Source organism: Prionailurus bengalensis, chromosome B4 (assembly GCF_016509475.1).
Source record: "Prionailurus bengalensis isolate Pbe53 chromosome B4, Fcat_Pben_1.1_paternal_pri, whole genome shotgun sequence".
Taxonomy (NCBI): Eukaryota; Metazoa; Chordata; class Mammalia; order Carnivora; family Felidae; genus Prionailurus; species Prionailurus bengalensis.
The window spans coordinates 77,236,767-77,255,815 of NC_057358.1; the positions used below are offsets into that span (position 1 = coordinate 77,236,767).

At 39.5% G+C, this 19,049-nt stretch overlaps 1 protein-coding gene across 7 annotated transcripts in view; it reads left to right on the plus strand.

The window, feature by feature from the left end:
- Nucleotides 1-19,049, plus strand: part of DIP2B (disco interacting protein 2 homolog B) — a 225,686-nt gene that overhangs the window by 169,188 nt on the left and 37,449 nt on the right. For all 7 annotated transcript variants that reach the window (XM_043563894.1, XM_043563893.1, XM_043563896.1 and 4 more), the window contains 10 exons: nt 1,616-1,739; nt 2,356-2,465; nt 5,554-5,656; nt 6,803-6,867; nt 8,905-8,998; nt 9,487-9,606; nt 11,236-11,350; nt 12,170-12,309; nt 12,972-13,108; nt 16,126-16,206. In XM_043563894.1, coding sequence (XP_043419829.1) covers nt 1,616-1,739; nt 2,356-2,465; nt 5,554-5,656; nt 6,803-6,867; nt 8,905-8,998; nt 9,487-9,606; nt 11,236-11,350; nt 12,170-12,309; nt 12,972-13,108; nt 16,126-16,206 — 1,089 coding nt within the window. The remainder of the gene's footprint in view (nt 1-1,615; nt 1,740-2,355; nt 2,466-5,553; nt 5,657-6,802; nt 6,868-8,904; nt 8,999-9,486; nt 9,607-11,235; nt 11,351-12,169; nt 12,310-12,971; nt 13,109-16,125; nt 16,207-19,049) is intronic.

A 19,049-nucleotide genomic window follows, 5' to 3' on the forward strand; every position in this document is an offset into this window, starting at 1 on the left:
GAGAATCATGGGGGTATACCTGACTTTTCAGTAATTACTGTTTATAAAGAAGACCCCTATTGCTTCAGAGACTATAGATAATCCACATTTACAAGGTGGGAACTTTGTATAAAGGGTTTTCCTTTAACTGTATCATACAGCCCAGGGTTTTCCTTAGGTTGAAGGATGACACAGTGATGATGGCATGTTACTACTCTGGGAGATAAGATTTTACTTTAATGTCACATCAGCCCATGCAGCATATGCAACAAGTTTTCAAGTTTAACCGAATGATTTCTCTGTGAGCTGTTTGACCCTAATTTTCTCATATAGTTTATTATTGAGAGATCATGATAAAGACAAATATGGTAGATACTGTGGATTTACAAATATATATATATATATATATATATATATATATATATATTTTTTTTTTTTTTTTTCTGAAAGGAATGAAAAACAAATTGATAACATCCCTGAAACTTTGGTTGATGGGATATAGTATCTTTAGATCAGTCAGGAAATCGTAAGGTTGTTCTTAAATTATTGAGTTGGCTGTGTTTGTGTGGTTTCATAATGATACTTTTAAGGTGGTATTTTAATGGAAATACTTTATATCTTTTGTTGTTTTCTCTGCTCTTGCCATAAGTCTTATATCTTTTTTTTAATGTTCAGTTTTTGAGAGAGAGAGAGAGAGAGAGAGAGAGAGAGAGCGAGCACACAACTAGGGGAGGGGCAGAGAGAGAGGGAGACACAGAATCCGAAGCAGGCTCCAGGCTCTGAACTGTCAGCACAGAGCCTGATGCTGGGCTCGAACTCACGAACTGTGAGATCATGACTTGAGCTGAAGTTGGACACTTAACTGACTAAGCCACCCAGGCACCCCAGCCATAAGGCTTAAATATTATCTCCTTTAAAATATAATAATAAAGAGTATATGGATTTGGGTATAACCATCCATTCACTTTCATTGTAAATGTAGACCTTTGGTGTCCATTTACATTATTTTATTCTGACCTGGGTTGCTTTGCTTTTGAATTTGGGGATGTGGCTAGGTCAACACAGCTTAACCATGTTCACATCTATTTCACTGGCCTGAAATTAACTTAAAAAAAAATTTTTTTTTAATGTTTGTTTTTGAGAGAGAGAGAGACAGAGACAGAGACAGAATGCGAGCCAGGGAGGGGCAGAGAGAGAGGGAGACACAGAATCTGAAGCAGGCTCCAGGCTCTGAGCTGTCAGCACAGAGCCTGACGCAGGGTTCGAACCCATGAACTGTGAGATCATGACCTGAGCTGAAGTCGGACGCTTAACCCACTGAGCCACCCAGGCAGCCCTGAAATTAATTTAAAAGAGAAGCATTGCTAACTTTTGAGTAAAATCGTCACATTGACTGGTAGAATTCATCCTCAGCGATGTCAGATTAATGAAATACTTGATTTGTACTCAGGAAATCATTGTACTGTAGAAATTATTTGGAAGAACATATTGTCATTGGATGTTGACAACTGCCAGGTAGCAGTGGGGTTCCATGAATGTTATCACACAAGTGCCAGAGCATTGCTAAGTGCTAGGTTTGGGGCATGGGTGTGCTCATGCTCACTCCCCTGTCGTGCTCATTACCTTCTCTCCACAGGATGCCGGAGGTCAGCAGATTGGCTTCTTGCTAGGAAGCTGTGGTATCGCCTTAGCTCTGACCAGTGAAGTTTGTCTAAAGGGGCTGCCAAAAACCCAGAATGGAGAAATTGTACAGTTTAAAGGTTAGTAATATTTGTACTTTGAATTGTCAGTTAACAGTTAAAGCTTAGTGGTTTGATCAGTGTCTTAATTTAATAATAGCTAACTACTTAACATATATTTTCTTATTTAATTTTCACATTCTTATGAAGTAGGTACCATTATTATCCCCGTTTTACAGGTGAGGAAACTGAGACACAGAGAGGTTAAGTAACTTGCCCAAAGTCACAGCTAATAAATGGCAGAGCAGCGATTTGAACCCAAATCTGTCTGATTCCACAGCCCACACCCTTAACCTTTATGCTGATGGTTGGAAAAAGCTACCACTCTGTTCACTAAAGCTAAATGCTACATGTAGAGACAGAGGATAGACCACTAACCTCAGTGGACTTCCATTGCCAAATGGACCTCCCAATTGTTGAGGTAATGTCAAGGCCGAAATTAGCATGTGGAACGATTGTACTTTTGAAAGAAGGTATAATTGTCTGGTGATCTATCACTGAAAACTAATAAATATAGTATGTTACTGACTATAAGATGACCTCGATTTGGTCTCTTGATATTTAAAACGACCAGTTCAATGTGAACTCCTTCCCTTATGGCTTAGGCAATTCAATTTTCATTTTGGGTTTGATTTAGGTTGGCCCCGGCTCAAATGGGTCGTAACAGATTCCAAGTACCTTTCAAAGCCACCTAAAGACTGGCAGCCCCACATCTCACCTGCCGGTACAGAACCAGCATACATTGAGGTAAGTCCTGAGACTAATACATTGTGGCTTCCTGTGGCTTCAGTTGCTATCTTATAAAAGTCAAAACTAACCTTTGTCAGCTTTAATGTTAGAAAAGCCTCCTGGTTTGTTAGAGTTCCATCTTTTGGCTTATAAAATGCTTGTGGTGGGCCTTCTGTTCTAATTATTTTTAACATAAATACACATTCAAGAGAAAGCAAAAAAAAAAAAAGTGATCCTTCTCATATAAGAAAGTTACACAAGACTTAGAGATGTGCAAAGGTTTAAGAAATGTATACTGACAGAGATGTTTCTCTGCTGCTTTTGGTGAGGTAGGGGAGTGGAAAGCAAAAGAATGGAGACCTGAGGAAGGAGAATACCTGTACTTGAAAAGAACAAATTTAACAGATGAAAAAGAGCAAGAAAAAACAAATGGCTAGAGGGTTTGGTATTGAAGGTCAGTGTAGCATCTGGAGTGGTTGCTAGCATTCAGTTTGAGGGATTAAGTCCTTCTGCATACCAGGCACCAGGCTAAGAGCCGCTTCCAATGCATTATCTCAGTCAGCCCTCACACGAACCCTGTGAGGTCAGGGCTGACATTAAACCTGCTTTATGGGGGAATAATATTCCATTGTGTGTGTGTGTGTGTGTGTGTGTGTGTGTGCGCGCGCGTATACACACACACTACATCTTTATCCGTGTATCAGTTGATGGACATTTGGGCTCTCTCCATAGTTTGGCTGTTGTTGACAATGCTGCTATAAACCTTACTCAGCCATGAAAAAGAATGAAATCTTGCCATTTACAATGACGTGGATGGAGCTAGAATGTATTGTGCTAAGCAAAATAAGCCAGTCAGAGAAAGACAAATACCATATGATTTCACTCATATGTGGAATTTAAGAAACAAAACAGATGAACATATGGGAAGGGGGGAAGAGAAGAGAGGGAAACAAACCACACGAGACTCTTAGAGAACAAACAGTGTTGACAGAAGGAGGTGGGGAGGGGATGGACTAGATGGGTGATGGGTATTAAAAACAGCACTTGTTGTGATATGAGCACTGGGCGTTGTATGTACGTGATGAATCACTGAATTCTACTCCTGAAACCAATATTGCACTGTATATTAACTAACTAAAAAAGAAAACCTGCTTTTGAGATAAGGAGACTAAGACTTAAATGAACTCAAGTAACCAACCGAAGGCCACATGACTCAAAAATGACAGAGCTAGGACTTACACTCACATTTGTTTCCCTCTAAAAGCTATGCCCTTGATGACTCCACATCCTGCTTGAGACATCTTAGTAAGTGCTTACCAAGTGTTTGCTAAGTTTTAAATGATAAACCAATCAATAGATTTAAAAAGTTTGAGGGGAAAAAATCCACTCAGCCTTGAGCCCCGTGGTGATAACTGACTATAAAAGGGAAGAGAGTGGGCAGTAGCTTTGAGGCGTGATGTGTTAATGTTGGAGGCGAGGAGGATTGCTTTGAAAGATGGAAGAGATTGGAGTGTGTTTAGATGACAGACAAGTAAACAGGCGATTAAAATACCAAATGTAGCCATCATCCCTCAGTCCACATCATGTCTCATTGAGGACATAGTTCATCACTCCATCCTCCTTAACACTGCTCACTGGCTTCCCTGACTGCTCCCTCAGTTCTCCTGCCTCACTGACCACTCCTTTTCAGACTTCTTTATCGGTTTGTCCTAAAAAATGAAGGGTGCTGCATTGTGTGGCCCCTGCTTAACTCTCTGGCTTCACCTAGAACGACTCCCCTCCACATCTAGACTTTGGCTATTCTGAATTAACTTGCAGTTTTCACTTAGGACCCTCTTATGACCCACAGGACATTGCTAGTGAGTTTAAAGTACGCTATGAGTCATAGGGAGCTATTAAAGGGTTGTCAGAAGAGTTTGATAAGAATAAATATGTTATTTAAAGACGTACCTGGTTTGATTAGATTAAGAAGGTAAACAGAGAGTCCACGTTTTACAGTTATCCAGGTACGCCCAAGCTCATGGTGATAGGGATAGAGAAGAGTGGGTGGAATTGAGAGATAGGAAGGAAGGAAGGAAAAGAGACAGGATTTAGGGACAGACTCTGGAGAGGGAGGAGGCAAGAAAGACTCTCAGGTTTCTGACTTGAGCAACGGGTAGATGGTGGCATCCTTTACCAAGATAGAAAATACAGCAAGAAGAGTTCATGGGCATGGGGTGGGGATGAAGAATACAGTGGTGGATGCATGGGGTTTTATAGGACTATGGGTCATTCAAGGGGAACAATTGACTCTACGAGTCTAAATGTCTGAAAGGAGGGCTGGGTCAGAGGTTGAGAACTGGAAGCCATCAGGCGCATGTGGTATCCTGATGGAAGAAAGTAAAAAGAGGAAGAAGAACAGAACTTTCAGGAAATGCCAACATTTAAGGGATGGGCAGAAGAATGGAAGGGGGAGAGAGATGGAGAGATTGTGAATAGGAGAGAGGAATATCACAAAAGCTAAGGAAGAAGACAGTGTCAAGGAAGGAGGTGTTACATGTTACAGAAATGTTGGATAAAATAAAGTATGTCTTGTGTCCTTTTGATTTAACAATCAGAAGTTGCTGATCTTGGTAAAAAGCGACTTGGATGGAACATTGAGGAAAAAGCAAAATGAGAGTTGATTGATTTATAGGAGTGAGTAGGCCATCTCTAGGTGTTCCCCTCCCAACCTGGGAGCTTCTGACAGATAGGAACCACACCTTACCCACCTAGAACTCTGCGGTGCCCTGCTTGCCATGTTTTTGATACGGTGCTTCCATTAATGCAGCTCAAGTCACTTGTTTTTTTAGCTTCTTTAACAGCCACTTGACACTGATGACTAATTAAACTTGTAAGAATTTTTCACACATCCTTTCTTGAGTTTTGTCACTTGTCAATGCTATCTGCGTGATTAGAGTTTGGGGCCCTACCGTGTAGTCTTAAATATTCATATGAAACATATTAAATGTAGCCCATTACCATGGCTTATCTGGGTTTCATTTTGGAATTCTAGTTTGTCATTTGAAATAACCCATTTTATTGTGTTTCTTATGCTTTTGTTTTTTGTGATTTTTTTTTTTCCTAGTATAAAACAAGCAAAGAAGGGAGTGTGATGGGAGTTACAGTATCCCGCCTTGCGATGTTGTCTCACTGCCAAGCTCTGTCCCAGGCCTGCAATTATTCTGAAGGTCAGACTTCATCTCGTGACTGCCCTCATTGTGAGCTTCAGATATATGTGACTGTGAGCAGAGTGCTCAAAGATTGGATTCCAGTTAATGACCAAACTCAGAGTGAAGTGCTTTAGGACACATTCTTGGCTTGCTTTTGCTTTTCTTTTTCACAAATACGCTGTAATTTAATGGAACTAAAATGCTGGGCAAACCAAATATGTAAAGCATGATTTCTAGAGTGCAGAAATAGGAAACAAATTAAAACCATGTGTTTATTAGCTGCAGAATGTTACATATCTCCATCTCCCTGTGTTTATAGAGCTGACACCAGTTGTACATTTGGAGTTAAAGAAATCCAGCTACCAAAAAGCACAAATTAAAACACAAAAATGTATTCTGTATTGTGAAAGTTTAGATGTGTTGATATAGTATAGTGACTCTTTGCCTTAGAATGTTCTTTGCAATATTAAATTTTTTTAGTACTTTATTTTCCTTTCATAAAATGAAGCAAGTTATACATGTTCATTATAGAACAGCATTCTTGTCTGGTAAAATGCATATATATAATGGAAGCAATCAAAAGCCAAAAAAATGGGGATTGACTAAATTATAATATGCTCAAGTAGTGGGTTATACCCTGAGGCATTAAGACTCCTGTTCTTGAATATTAAAGATCTAAGGAAATTATTTCAATATACCATTAAGTGGAAACAAATTAGATACAGTGCAGTATGCCCGTTTTGTTATGGTAGATATCTGTCTAGATATAAGGATGCTTAGAAGTATGTGTAGATCTATATAAATATGTAGATATAGATATACACCAACTTTTTTTACTTTCTCCAGAAAGTATAATTTTTTACATGTGTTTCTGAAACATGCAGTTCTAAAATAAGCATGTGTTCCTTGTATAATTAGGAAAAAAATACTACCTCTTGGAAGACAGTGCCTATGTCATAATAAGTTTCAGACTCCTTATCTCTTCTGTGACCTTGTTCCCCTGTGATCGGTCCCCTAGCCAGTTTGAGGGGACCCTCAAGTAATCAGAAGCTTTTAGTGATTTCTTCAGAAATATAAAATCAGTTGTTTAATAGAGACAAATGAAACACATCTGCTTGCTTAACACTGAAGATGATTTCCTTTTTCCTATTTTTTCAATCTTAGGGGAGACAGTGGTAAATGTTTTAGACTTTAAGAAGGATGCCGGGCTATGGCATGGCATGTTTGCGGTAAGCTCCTCAGAATTATGGCCTTTAGTGTAAATTGTGCTTATAATTCAGGTCGGTATGTAAGCTGTGTAACCAGAGCATCTCCCAGTGGTTATTTGAAATGTAATTCCCCCCAAAATCAATAATATTTTCCAGAAGAATTTTGTAATACAGATGGTAACTTTTTTAAAGGAGAGTGTAATTCTGTTTTTTCTTCAGTGTGTGGTTGGACATACTCTTCACATAACTGTGTAGGAGAACTTAGGATCAAAAATTTTTTAAACATCTGCTATGACGGCTCAAAACTATTATAGTACCACTTTTCTACAAATGACTATATATGTATGATTAAAGTACATTTGAGATTTACTTCTTCTCTTTTCTGAAGAAAGGATTTACATGAATGTATTTAGAGCCTGGTAACTGTGCTTAATGACATCTAACTTTTCCATTGGGCAAAATATATTGAATGACTCCAAGCAACAATTAAAGAGTAAAGTAACAAGGTAGATCAGCTCCTTTCCACAATAGAGGAACAGGTAACATGCTGTGGGAGTTAGAGAAAGATGAGTCCCTCCCACCTCCAGGATCAGGCCATTTTTATAGAAGAGCGACAATTGAGTTGGACTTTGAAAAATGGGCAAGATTTAGCCATATGGAGATATCTTGTGGGTGGAGGTAAAGAGGGGATATTTCAATGGGAAAAACTACTGTATATAGCGTGCTGATTTGGAAGGAAGAGAGACAAAGGGTCCAAAAGTTGAAGAGGACCTTCAAGAGATTGTCTCTTCCAACTTCCTTGCGTATTGCAGGAATCTGAGAAAGAGTAGCAAATGAAGCCTAGGGGAGGAGGAGGAGGATCCCTTTTGACCCAGGACACACTTCAAAGTAGTAAGAGCCTGTTCCTTCAGTGTACATAATTTCTAGCTCCTTTCTGAAGCCCTTTTGATTGGTTAAAACACCCTTTTGAGGGGTTAGAGAGAATTTTCTACCTGTGATACAAAGAGCAAGATGGGGATGTGTAGAAGAACTAGTATTAACACCGTTTTGTCCTTGAAAATCCAAAAATTTGTCACCATAGCTAGAAACGTGGGGGAAGGAGGTAAAAGAGGTTTACAGTGGTGTCTTGTATTTTGGGGGGCCACTTAGGTGATGATCAGAATGGCCAATCTAAATACCAAGACTTAATTACTCTGTGGGCTGGATCTCTTTGGGAACCGGGGTCCTGTGTATATTCGGTTTGGGGGGCAGGAGAGACACCAAATTCCATGACTTGCTCAGCTCACTCAGCTTTATCTACCCAAACACTTAAGAAGTCTGAGCAGATCCTCCTGTAAGAATCAGGGAAACGCTGATTTCTTGCTTTGTAATAGCCAGCTCTTTGTGGGATGTAGTGAGCATGTGCATGATGAAAGTGCTTAGCGGGTTGGAGGGCAGTTTGGCAGTATCTGGTGAATTTTAAAAGCACATATCCTATGACCCAGCAGTACTACTTTCTGTATCTACTGTAGACAGACACTTGCACACGTGTGCAGGGAAGTGAGTATAAATATGTTCCTTGAGAAACACTGTTTGTAATAGCAAAACGTTGTCAATGATAGAGAAATGCCTAAATAAATTGTGCTATAGTCATACCGTGGAATAGTATGCAGCAGCTCAAGAAGTTTATGTAGATCTCTTATACTCGTGTGCACAGATTTAGCTCGAAAACATTTTAAGTGAAAAAAAAGCAGGCTGCCAATCTATGTATGATATGATGCCTTTTAATGTTAAAAATACTTTTATCTTCCTTTGGGGACAAATATATATGAGTTATACAGCAAAAGGGCCCGGAGGATACATGCCAGTTTCATAACCGGTAATCTCTGAGGAGGAGAGGAACGAACCAGGTTTAAGGGTAGATAGCAAATAAGACTTCAGCCTTAGAGTTAATATTTCAGATTTTTTTCAAAGAGCATATGTTACTTCTGTGCCTAAAACCATTAATGATAGTTCAGTTTTAAAATGCTGAGTATGTGTTGGGTATTGATTACTTTTTGTCTTTCTTTGCTTTTTCAGAATGTAATGAACAAGATGCATACAATTAGTGTACCCTACTCTGTTATGAAGACTTGCCCGCTCTCTTGGGTCCAGAGAGTACATGCCCACAAAGGTAGTTGCACACAACATCTGAGCTTTAATTATGTGACTGTTTGAACTGAGATTTCAGGGATTTTCAAATTGCTCTTCTGGAGACATAATTCTGTGCCTTGGTGGCTTGACGGGTTTTAGAGTTCAATCACTATTAAATTAGGTATGTTGTCTGTTTCATCTCACTTGATGTCCTTTCTTATGAGCCAAGGTGAATTTGCTTGAATCTGAACCCTGAATTAGATTCATTGGGTGTTTCAGTGTTCAGAGTTTCCTTGGCCGAGCTATGTGGCCTGCCTGCAGGTCACAGTAAGCAAAACAATTGTGCGTCCGTGTCAGTTGCTACTGCTTCAGAGCACCTGGCACAATTTCTTTGAAGCCTTTTTTATTTTCTCTAAGTGAAAATCATGATCCCTAAAATAAGTAAAAATGTTTTTATTATAGTGTATTAAATGCACACCAATTTTAGCATGTATGTGTGTGTTAACTTTATCCGTTTTGAATTTATAGCCAAAGTAGCTTTAGTAAAATGTCGAGACTTGCATTGGGCTATGATGGCACATCGGGACCAAAGAGATGTCAGCTTGAGTTCCCTCCGGATGTTAATTGTAACTGATGGAGCTAATCCCTGTGAGTATTTCTAGAGTGTGTGTGTGGGAATAGCCTTTCCTTTGGTAGGTTGAGGTTTTTCCCCCTTTCCGTAAGCATTTTTTTACATCTGTATTGAAATGTAATTCACATACCATAAAACTCGTCCATTTAAAGTGTGTGGTTCAGAGGCTCCTGGGTGGCGCGATCTTTTAAGCATCCAACTTCGGCTCAGGTCACGATCTCACAGTTTGTGAGTTCCAGCCCCATATCGGGCTCTGTGCTGTAAGCACAGAGCCTGCTTGGGATCCTCTGTCTCCCTCTCTGCCCCTCCCCCACTCGTGCTCTCACTTGCTCGCTCTCACTCTGTCAAAAAAACATTTAGTAAATGAAGAAATGTATAAAGAAATAAGTGTGCTGTTCAGTGGTTTCAGGATATGCACAGTTATACAACTGTCACCATGAACTAAGTTTAGAACATCATTACCTCCCCCCATTAAAACAAAACAAGACAAAACAAAACAAAAAAAAACATAACCATTGATAGTCACTCCTTATTTCTCCCTCTCTGTTCCCTAGCCCTAGGCAACTGTTCATCTACTTTCTTTGTCTACAAACTTACCTACCCTGGACATTGCATATACTGTATGTGGCCTTTTGTGATTGGCTTCTTTCACTTAGTATGTTTTCAGGATTCCTCAATGTAGCATGTGTTCATACTTCATTCCTTTTCGTTACCATATAATACTCCATTGAATAGATATACCACATTTTATAAGCTTTCAGAAACACCCCTTATTGTTCACTCATTTATATCCTTTTTCTATCATGTGACTATAAGGAGTGATAAGAAGTTGACTTGATGTAACCCAAGTGTCTGGACTTTATATAAATTCCCCCTATGAACAAATCAAAGGACTTGGGGAAAGCTTTTGGAAATCTTACCATGTTACCTGCTTTTCCCTCCAAGCACAAACACCTGAGCCTCCACACAGTAGAATCAGGTAAAGTGTTAGAACTATGCTCTCAGGGTGCCTGAGTGGCTCAGTCAGTTAAGCATCTGACTCTTAATTTCAGCTCAGGGCATGATCCCGAGGTTATGGGATTGAGCCCTGCATCAGGCTCTGCACCGAGCATGGAGCCTGCTTAAGATGATTCTCTCTCCCCCTCCGCCCCTTTCCCCTATTCATTCTCTCTCTCTCTCTCTCTCTCTCTCTCTCTCTCTCTCTCTATCTCTGTCTTTCTCAAATTAAAAAAAGAAAAAAAAAAAGAAACTGTGCTCTTTGCTGTAAGTGCATTTCTGTCAGTAGTCACAATGGTATAAACACAGATATGGGGTTGACCTTAGAAACAAATCTGAGATTATCGCATAGAAGAGAATGGCTGCAGTACATCTCTGCTATTGATTGCACAGTTTGGTAGGAGCAGCCCTATTCCAATTTGTGACTTTAAATAGTGTCAGTGACCTTTTATGGGCTGACTGAGCATTTATTTGTCCTTGAAATGTATCCACCATCTCACAGGCACAATAAAATATCTGTATGGAATTAAGGAGGTACAGTGAGAGTTCTCATGAAAAGCAAATGTGTTGGCTCTCCACTCTTTACCAATTTTCTACAGTAATGAAAATCACAATTTTAGCTTTCACGTTGATTTGTTCCAACTCCTTAGGGTCTGTGTCATCCTGTGATGCCTTCCTGAGTCTATTCCAAAGCCATGGACTGAAACCTGAGGCCATCTGTCCATGTGCTACTTCTGCTGAAGCCATGACTGTCGCAATCCGCAGGTATTGTGCAGAATGTCAGTGTTCTTGATGTATGTTACAACTCTAATCAGATGTGTGCTATTTACTGGGCGATGACAAGAGGTGCTAACTAATTTTCTGCTTCATCAGCCTAAAAGTGAAAATGACTTTGTAAAGCAGTTGGAAGCATCTCATTTATTTTTCCCACTCTTGCCATAAGGGTAACTGGTAAACTGAAAATATACTTTAATTCTTCTCTCATAGTTGTGAACGAGTTCTTTTTCTGCATTGTTTTGCTCTTCAGACTCCTTAGTTAGCATCTTAGACGAGAAATAGGCTGTCCTTGTGGCGCCTGGGTGGTTCAGTCAGTTCAGTTAAGCATGTGACTCTTGATCTCGGCTCAGATCATGATCTCACGGCTCATGAGTTCAAGCCCTACGTCGGGCTCTGTACTGACAGCATGGTGTCTGCTTGGGATTCTGTCTCTACCATTCTATCTGCTTCTCCCTTCTTCCCTCTCTCTTTTTCTGTCTCTCTCTCTCTCTCAAAATATATAAGTTATCTAAAAAAAAAAAAAAAAAAACCCACAAAATAGGTTGTCCTTGGTTACAGCTTAAGTGTGGAAAGTACACACAAGCCAATATATTCTTAATAATAGATTGAAATTTATTTTTTCCACCTGAATGAATGTGGACCATGCTTTATACATGTGAATTTGATTAATTTAACATGTTTTTGGCGGAGAAAATGAGTATTTTGTGTGCGTGTGTTGTAGTCAGAGGAAATTTGCTTTTATATGTACATACTTTTACGTTGATATCATTTAATTTGCCAGATTTGACAAGTTTATTTTGTTTTCAGGCCTGGAGTTCCAGGGGCCCCTTTGCCAGGAAGAGCTATTCTCTCAATGAATGGATTGAGCTATGGAGTAATACGGGTCAATACTGAAGATAAAAATTCAGCACTGACGGTCCAGGATGTGGGCCATGTAATGCCTGGTGGTGAGTTCTTAGGAGCACCATTTGGTTTTTCAAAAAGATTTGTCATTAGAGATAGTAGAACCTGATAAAAATGAGATCCACAACCAGGAATAAAAAATTTAGTTCTTAGCCTCTTAACTTCTCAAAGCCTCTCTAACAACAGTTCAGCGATTCTAATTATACTTCCTTTCCAGCAGTATTGTATGATTTCATTATGAATGATTCCATTACAGTTGTTCATATGGAAAGCTTAAGTACTGAGTTGCACTAAAGTTGTCTGGTTTTCACCGTAATTGCCAAGACATTGGGACTGGCAGAAAGTTAGAGCTCAGTGCTCCTGTGAGTGTTTGAGTTTGATTTGCCCAAGGGTAAATTAATTTCACCTGTTTCTTTGGACACTGTAGTCATTTTTAACATGTTACTGTCTTGGAAAGCGGTGGTCTGCATCTGTTGTAGTTTTATTTGCTGAATTTTAAAAATAACTTGTTTATCATCGGGACTAAAAGATGGGAATTCAGATATACCTATGTAGTATCAGGTCTATTTTTGACATGCTTGTTTGGCATTCTTACTTAATTCCGTTCAGTAAATGCAAAACTTTCCTGGGCTCAGAAGGATGAGGCTGTTATTTTACAAAGGTTTTCCAGAATCTCTGTCTCTTAACTGTATTTTCTGCACCCTAGGGATGATGTGCATTGTGAGACCCGACGGACCTCCCCAACTCTGCAAAACAGATGAAATTGGAGAAATCTGTGTCAGCTCTAGAACAGGAGGCATGATGTACTTTGGGCTTGCTGGTGTGACAAAAAATACATTTGAGGTACATGATATTAAATTTGGGGGGGAACTTATCTAGTGAGGTCAGGGTGTCACTAGGTCAAATAACCTGGCCGATGGGAAACAGCACAATATAGCAGCTGAGAAAGTGTATTCTGGAGCTAGGCTGCCTCAGTTCAAATCCTAAGTCCGCCACTTACTCGCTGACCTTGGAGGAGTTGCTTAACCTCTCTGTGCCTTAATTTTCTTATCTTTAAAATGTGAGGAACCATAGTACATACCTCATAGCATTGTTGTGAGGACTAAATGAGTAAATGTTTGTTTGTTTATTTGTTTTTAACATTCATTTATTATTGAGACACAGAGAGAGAGCATGAGCATGGGAGGGGCAGAGAAAGGGGAGACACAGAATCGGAAGCAGGCTCCAGGCTCCAAACTGTCAGCACAGAGCCCAACACGGGGCTCGAACTCGGAAACCGCGAGATCATGACCCGAGCTGAAGTCGGATGCTTAACCAACTGAGCCACCCAGGCACCCCAACGAGTTAATGTTTGTAAAGTGCTTAGAACACCCCTGGTGCACAAGAATTACTGTTTATCTGTTACATAAATGAAGAGTAAAAGGCCTCATAAAAGTTCACTCTGGTGAATATGCCATACTTTGAATTTCATAAGCCCCAAAATTTAATTTTAAGAGTACAGTGACAGCAGACCCATCTCTCCAGAGTAGACTGAAGTTAGCTGAGCCTATGAGGACTGATGCCAACCAGAACACCAAGTTACTGATGAAAAACTGTCCTGTCACAGGGGCAGGTTGCTCCCATTATTCAGTCTTTCATTCAACACATGTTTACTGAGCACCTTCTGTGTGTCCCAGCAGTATTCTAGATGCTTGGAACCTCAGGAAAACAAACGGAGCTCCTCAAATAACTCATGTTCTAGTGAAACCAGCACATTGTTTTCCTGCGGACAGTTCTGAGTGTAAAGACTAACAGTAATGAAAGTTTGCCTAGTGAGGCTGGAAATCAGAACAGGCATAAGGAATTATCTATATTTCCTAATTGGGATTAACCTGCCACAGGGTAGCTTTTAGGGAACAGAAAAGTCCATCTTATGGGCCATGATATTATGACCAACTGCCAATTTTCAGTTCTTTGAGCTTCCTTTTTCAATACTTGACTCTCAGTCTCAGTATGGCAGGGCATATCTATCTACCATACCATTATTGGCACATACCATTACCTAATTATGTTGTAATAGACCTGACAGGAGAGTATTACCTATATGAATAGTGTGGTAACTGGAAAAGGTGAAGAGCTCCTGGGCTGTCCATCATCTGTTTACACGGCCTCGAATGGTGTAAATTATTAAATGTCTGTCTGTTGTGACCATCCTTGCATCATCAGTAACACTATTACATTCTTGGCCTTCCTTCAGAAGTTGCGATCCACTCACCTCAATAAGAGTGGGCATTGATAAACTCTTAAAGCACGCGTTTACCGCCAGTAACTTTGCTCTCACAAGTGACTGATTACTTGCGCTGTCTATACATTTCACTAATTTAAATGTCACCCTAAAAGAAAAAAAAATTTCACCCTACTCTTCTTCTTTTTAAATGCTTGGACTACATATGTTTCCAATATCTGAATTTTTCGTCATTCCATTTTCCTTACTATAAACAAGATCCTCAAGCAGTGTTTGAAGACACCGATAGTATTTTATTACATTGCCTTTCCGATAAGAGCAACTGCCTAGCCAAAATTCTCAGATTTTAATATCAAACTGCCAGGTCCATAGTGATGAAGGGATTCTGAAATCTGCAGTATAAATTTAACGATAGGGAAGTAGAATAAAAATCCTCACCAAAAAAGGAGAAAACAATTGCCTTTTGTTTGGGTTTGTTTTTGGTTTTTTTTTGTTTTGTTTTGCAAATTGAAGTTTCTAGTGTTTTCTTACTGGATTTTCTATTTAAATCTTGAGAGAGTTTTCCAGTGCGGTTAACCTTTCACTGGGGCAGAAGACCTAGTAATGACTACAAAACGAAGCAAAGCGTATCTTTAAAAATAAGCTGCTGGTGAGAAAAACTTCAAAGAGCTCATGCCTATTGTACAAATACACCGAGATCTGTACAGCAATATTCAGTAAAGCACATTTATAACAGTAAAATTAGATGGCCTTCCTCACCGGAAAGACGGCTTACATTCTAATAGTACTAATTCTTGTAGTTTCCTGAGTACCGATTCTGAGCCAAACACTGTGCTTATGCCTGCAAATCTGTTTACGTTCCCTGAATCTTTACCCTAAGCCTGTGAGAGGCATCGGGAGCTCTGTTTTATGGCCAAAGACACTGAGGCTTCGAGAAGTCCAGGAACTTACTAGTCAGTGGCAGAGCCAGAAGTTGAACTTTCATCGGACTCCAAGGGCTGTTCCGTCTTGTCCCCCATGCGATGATATGTTGCAGGACTGTTGAACAAAGGGAGCTAGAACAACTGTCACCAACTTGCAGAGATATCCCAAATACATATGTTATGTGAAAAATATATAGTATGTGAAAAAGCAGGCTGTGAAACAGTATATGTAATAGGATTCTTTTTTTTTTTTAAATAAATTCTTACTACATTAATACATGCATGTAAAAAAAGTCTGAGAGATATACAGCAGATTGTAAATGTTTCTTTCTTAAAGGGGTGGGGATACTGAAGTCATTATTTATATAATTTTAATTTTTCAATAAGTGTATATTACTATTATAATTTTTCTAAGACATTTTAAAAATTAAATACAGGGCGCCTGGGTGGCTTATTTGGTTACACATCCAACTTTGGCTCAGGTCATGACTTGTGGATCATGGGTTTCAGCCCCGTGTGGGGCTCTGTGCTGACAGCTCAGAGCCTGGAGTCTGTTTCGGACTCTGTGTCTCCCTCTCTCTATCCCTCCCCCACTCATTCTCTGTCTCTCTCTCTCTCAAAAAATAAACATTCAAAACAATTTTTTTATAAAATAAAAATCAAATACATATTTTAAGAAAAAGCTAAGATTTTCACTGCTTTCTATCTTTTAGGTAATTCCAGTCAATTCTGCAGGCTCTCCTGTTGGGGACGTCCCCTTCATCCGGTCAGGATTACTGGGGTTTGTAGGGCCGGTAAGTGATGCTTTGTTTTGGTGTATCTGATCCAGATATTTAGACTTTACAAGGTTTTCGTCACAGAACAGAACAAATTCAGATTAGTTCAGAAGTGTTAAAGAGTGTTACAGAGTGGTTTCTGTAAGAATGTCATAAACTCACCTAATGTTTATTGCTTTCATTACCCACATTCACTTGACTCCTTTAAGCTGAGATATTTTTTATTTTCAAAAATTCTTTTCATTTAGTCTTGCTACATTTCTTTGATTTGATTTGTATGTTTCACTGAGTTAGAAGAGCGCTAAAAAAAAGTTACCTTCAATAGCAAAGGGAATGACACCTGAGAGGCTCATTTGGTTAAGCATCTGACTTTGGCTCAGGTCATGATCTCACGGTTCATGAACTTGAGCCCCATATTGGGCTCTCCTCTCTCAGTGCAGAGCCCACTTCAGATCCTCTGTCTCCCTCTCCCTTTGCCCCTCCCCAGCACGCTCTCTCTCTTAAAAATAAATAAATATTTTTAAAAATTTTTTTAAATTGCAAAGGGAAGTCATAATAGTGTGCAAAGCATTTTCATACAAATTATCAGCACTATACCATGTATAATAATAAATTTTTCAAATATTAACAGTTTGTTTTCCAGCAAATGGTATTCACAGGCACTGGGTTCACGGAGACCATTAAGATACAAAGTCTGTTCTCAGAGAGTTAACAGTTTTATGAGCCCACAGAGAAGGCAGAGAGCCAGATTATGAAGGGTTTTGCGTGATGTTGTGGGAAGTTTGGGTTGTATTTTGTAAGTAACAGACATTTGTGGTCATAGTTAAACCCATATGTCTCCATCTACCTCTCTTTTACCTCCCTACTCTTTCATCTCCTCTTACCAGCTCAAGTTACATAAGAAAAGACCTAATTTTACTTCTTCCCCACCATTTATGGGGGCAGGGGGTGTGAGGGCATGCCACTAAGACGATTGCTATCCTAGAAAGAGAAGTCTGTACCTACTGTCTTAACTAATCCTGTCAGCACCAAAAAATTCTCTAAAACCTAGCTCCTTTTAAAGCTTACCTCTCCACGACTAAAGTCCAAGATGGAGCTACAGGATCCCGTCTGCATTCCAGAAAACAGGACAGGGGAAAGAGTGTATCCCACCATCTTTTAAGGAAGATTTCCTGAAGCTACTGAGCAACACGTCATATCTTTTTTTTTTTTTCTTTTTTTTTTTTACATCCAAATTAGTTAGCATACAGTGCAACAATGATTTCAGGAGTAGATTCCTTAGTGCCCCTTACCCATTTAGCCCATCCCCCCTTCCACAACCCCTCCAGTAACCCTTAGTTTGTTCTTCATATTTATGAGTCTCTTATGTTTTGTCCCCCTCCCTGTTTTTATATTATTTTTCTTTCCCTTCCTTTGTGTTCATCTGTTTTAGTCCTATCTTAAAGTCCTCATATGAGTGAAGTCGTATGATATGTGTCTTTCTCTAATTTCACTTAGCATAATACCCTCTAGTTCCATCCACGTAGTTGCAAATGGCAAGATTTCATTCTTTTTGATTGCCAAGTAATACTCCATTGTATATATATACCACATTTCCTTTATCCATTCATCCATCGATGGACATTTGGGCTCTTTCCATACTTTGGCTATTGTTGATAGTGCTGCTATAAACAAGGGGGTGCATGTGTTCCTTCGAAACAGCACACCTGTACCCCTTGGATAAATGCCTACTAGTGCAATTGCTGGGTCATAGGGTAGTTCTCTTTTTAATTTTTTGAGAAACCTCCATACTGTTATCCAGAATGGCTGCACCGGCTTGCCTTCCCACCAACAATGCAAAAGACATCCTCTTTGTCCGCATCCTCGCCAACATCTGTTGTTGCCTGAGTTGTTAATGTTAGCCATTCTGACAGGTGCAACACCTTTTATCTGAACTGGTCTCAACTAGTCCCGTGGCCACACTTAACTGCAAGGGGACGCTGAAATGCAATCTTTATTTTGGTCACCCATGCCCAGCTAAAAATTCTACTGCAGTGAAAGAAATGGAGAAATGGACAGAGCAGTGTCTGTCTCATTCTCTTTACTTACGTCCACCATAGCACTTTTCAGACTGTGTTGGAAATGGCTGATTCTTTCCTGTCTTCTCAGATTAGCCTGTGGTCTCTTGAGTCTAGAAGTTCTATCTTACTTACATAACCCGATCAGCATATGGCACTACATTGTGCTCAATAAATCACTAAGTGACATTCACGTAGAGATGACTACTAGATAATTGAATATGTATAAATTGTCCAGGAAATTTAGGACTTGTGTAATGAATGGAAAAGTCAATTTATTGCAAATGGGTCTAGGAGAATTTTTGAGAAGTATTATTTGTACAGTGATGTCTTTAGGGCGTTGACAGCAACATTTCCTGCAGCTATGTTATCTTCTTGGAGAGACTCCTATAGTGTTTCTCAGACCTTTCTTTATTAGCCTGTTTCTAATCTTGCCAGATGGAAACAGCATTACCCTTATAAATCTCGAACAGGTGTTCTCACATTCAGCTGTTTTCATCTCTTCCTAATTCCGGTATTAAATAAGTTAACAATTTTTTTCTTTGCATCCATCTCGTGAATAGGTACAAATGAATTAATATGACATAATCATGGCTGAGAAAATAAAATATGCTTGTGTGGAATCCTAGTTGCTTTCTTTCTTTTTTTTTTTTTTTAATGTTTATTTATTTTTGAGAGGGAGAGAGAGCATGAACGGGGGAGGGTCAGAGAGAGGGAGACACAGAATCCGAAGCAGGCTCCAGGCTCTGAGCTGTCAGCACAGAACCCGACACGGGGCTCAAACTCACGGACCGTGAGATCATG